The sequence below is a fragment of the Tasmannia lanceolata genome, unplaced genomic scaffold, assembly GCF_043159265.1.
Source record: "Tasmannia lanceolata isolate RefF3 unplaced genomic scaffold, GAP_Taslan_0.1 ptg000044l, whole genome shotgun sequence".
NCBI lineage: Eukaryota > Viridiplantae > Streptophyta > Magnoliopsida > Canellales > Winteraceae > Tasmannia > Tasmannia lanceolata.
The window spans coordinates 25450005-25452884 of NW_027518721.1; the positions used below are offsets into that span (position 1 = coordinate 25450005).

A 2880-nucleotide genomic window follows, 5' to 3' on the forward strand; every position below is an offset into this window, starting at 1 on the left:
AAATATTGTCTGCTTTTGGGTTCTCTCCCGACCCACTCCACAGGGACCGGACCCTTGGAGATGCTGAAAACACGTCAATACAAGGAGAAGGAGAGTTCACTATATGGCCCAAGAACTTTTTTACAGATGATCTCATGATCCCAACTGTCTAATCTACAGTTTTTTAAAATTGTCTAATCTACAATTTAAAGAGTGGTTAGGCTCTAACAAGGGGCCCTCAAATGAAGGATCCAGATCACTTAGCTATCATGAGGGGCTGCCACATGGGTGATTTCCAAGCAAAGAAAAAGCAATAATAAATTCCATGCTAGTTTCAGATTTTATAACATTGTCTGTGTCCGTTATATTTTGAAGCTTGATTACAGAAAGTTCCCTCACACGAGCCGACACGTTGTGCTATATATGTAGGCATAGTGGTGGGTGCTAATACGATACGCCTAATGAAAAAGTCTTAACCACAGATGAAGAAGGACTATATATGTGATTGTCTCTATACATGTAACCAGATGCTTGAGGTGTGACTATTTCTTCTGCTGCCATCACCTATTCTATTAGTTAAATAGCCAAATAATATCATAGTGTGGAATTGTTGAAGAGATAAGGCTTCATGAATTAGATAATTTTATTACTAATACATTTCCTATTTGAATAATCCAATGATAACAGCATGCTCTAAATAGTTTAATTGAGATATGAGAACAACAAAGGAGCTTCCCATCTGTTTTGGGTGTAGTTATCTAAAATAGTAAGGAAGAAGTAAGGTCAAACAAATAGGGAAAAAAGGTTCCTAACAAGAAGCAGAACTTTCATGTGCCACTTTGTAAAATATACTATACATAATAGCCAAAACCAATGACTTAAACGTGAATTAATCAAACAAGGCCAAGGTATAAATTATCGGACATGTTCATCCCGGTTTTGAATTATGATGAAAAGGAGGCTTCACCTCATCTGCCAAAATATAAAATAATGCATGATTATTATAGTATACATGATTAAGCTGCCTTGCCTCAACCGAGCATATAAAACTATGAGAGGACCCCTTCACAAACAACCCACTTTTTTCTGATGGCAAAAATTCATCCTCAGGCTTTCCTTTCTTCGGCTTCGTCGTCATCCTTTTCTAACTACATTGCTCCAACAAAAGAAATTTTTACTATATGGATGAAATCACTTATTTCCAATAGCAAGGGCTGCACTGTATTTGATTCCAATGGTAAGATTATTTACCGTATCGATAACTATGAGCAGAAGTACAGTGACGAAGTTTATCTCATGGATCTTAGAGGCGATGTTCTGTTCACTATACTCAGAAAGGTGAGGAAATTTAAGTTTGTGGGAGTTTTTACACTTGTACATAATACCTTTGTAAAACAAAGAACTAATGTGGATTGGGGTCTTCTAATTCTTCTTCTAAATTTACTTGTGCAGAAGCTTAGACTGTTTGGACGTTGGGAAGGCTACAAATCCAATGGTTCCAAGATGGAACAAGAAAAGCCCTGGTTTAAAGTTAGAAAACCTTGCAGGATTCTTAAGGGAGACCCACCTTGTCAAGTGACAGTGGGTTGGAATAAAGACCGCCCCGATTGCTATAGGATAGAAGGATTGGCAGGAAAGTCAGCATGTAAGATAGTAGACAAGGCAGGAAGACTTGTTGCAGAGGTGAGATTTCATATCTATTGCCTTTTTCTAAGTTCTATTTTTGCTGGATTTGAATCAAAATGAGGCATCTTGCGCAAATAGCATTTGAAGTCTTGTGATTTGGTATTGATCTTTGCAATTTTTCAATTGGCCCAGGTGAAACAAAAACATTCATCCTCAGGAGTTGTGTTAGGAGATGATGTTTTGAGTTTGGTGGTGGAGCCTAATACAGATCATTCACTAATAATGGGGCTCGTGGTTGTGCATGGTCTAATCAATCATACCTTGTGAAGCGTCTTTTTCATGGAAAAAACTACTGTATATGGGATCCTCTCCTAAGGCCTTCCAAATTTGTTAAAGGGGGGCTACAATTCTTCTTATTCTTTTATTTGCTAAGCAAGAGACGTGTTTGTGGCCCTAGAATATTTATAGCTTCCCATCAATGAATAGAGAAAAGAAGAAGAGAATACTAACTACCCAATTTCAATTAACACAGAGATCATGTTTCAAGCTTTCCTATTCCTGAACATGGTTGGTTAGGTTGCTGAGGCATGAAGGAATAACATGTATGGCATGTAAATTCCTAGCTATAGGACTGACTGAATGTTAAAAACAGTAGCTAATTTTTTAAGTTACAGAATATGTATTCTTTTGCTTACTTGTAATTAATCAAACAGAGATTATCTTCTCAATATTTTTGTCATTGATTAGAAACAACAAGTCCATTGGAACTAATGCCATTAATGATCTAAATTACTTTCACCTCAAAAGCATGTAGCAAATTGCAGTTTATATCAAAGCCAAGTCATTTATGTGTACTTTACATTGGAGGGCTGGTTTTGGCCCTGCTCCTTTTGGTTTTCAAGTATCGATCAAGTCCAAAACTGATTCTTAGACTCAAATTTGGACTCAAAATCAATTCTCAAAAACCAAAATGAACAGGGCCCGCCATGTTTCACATCATACCTCGAAATTTGGGGTCCTTTCAGTCCTGTCAGTCCCATAACTTCCACAAATGGGAGAAGGCGATGTAGTAATGTCGTCATTTGTTTGTCATTTTTTTTAAGAAAATCACTTCTAGGCTCCTTCCTATAAGATACTTATTGGAGCCCACTTTTTTGCCCAAGTGTACACTGTACATGATCTGTTAAGTTCCTGATTTTTAGTGGTTTGATAGCTCTCTTTAGGAATTCCGAATAAAGTCAGGTAGTTTTGATTAGGAGTCCTGATTATTAGGTT

General features: G+C 37.0%; 1 protein-coding gene across 1 annotated transcript; it reads left to right on the plus strand.

The window, feature by feature from the left end:
• The first annotated feature begins 1068 nt into the window (after window positions 1-1068).
• Window positions 1069-1932, plus strand: LOC143863854 (protein LURP-one-related 11-like). Its single transcript, XM_077374635.1, has 3 exons — window positions 1069-1317; window positions 1432-1662; window positions 1798-1932. The coding sequence occupies exons 1-3, from the start codon at window positions 1069-1071 to the stop codon at window positions 1930-1932; spliced, it is 615 nt and encodes a 204-aa protein (XP_077230750.1).
• The last annotated feature ends 948 nt before the right edge of the window (window positions 1933-2880 follow it).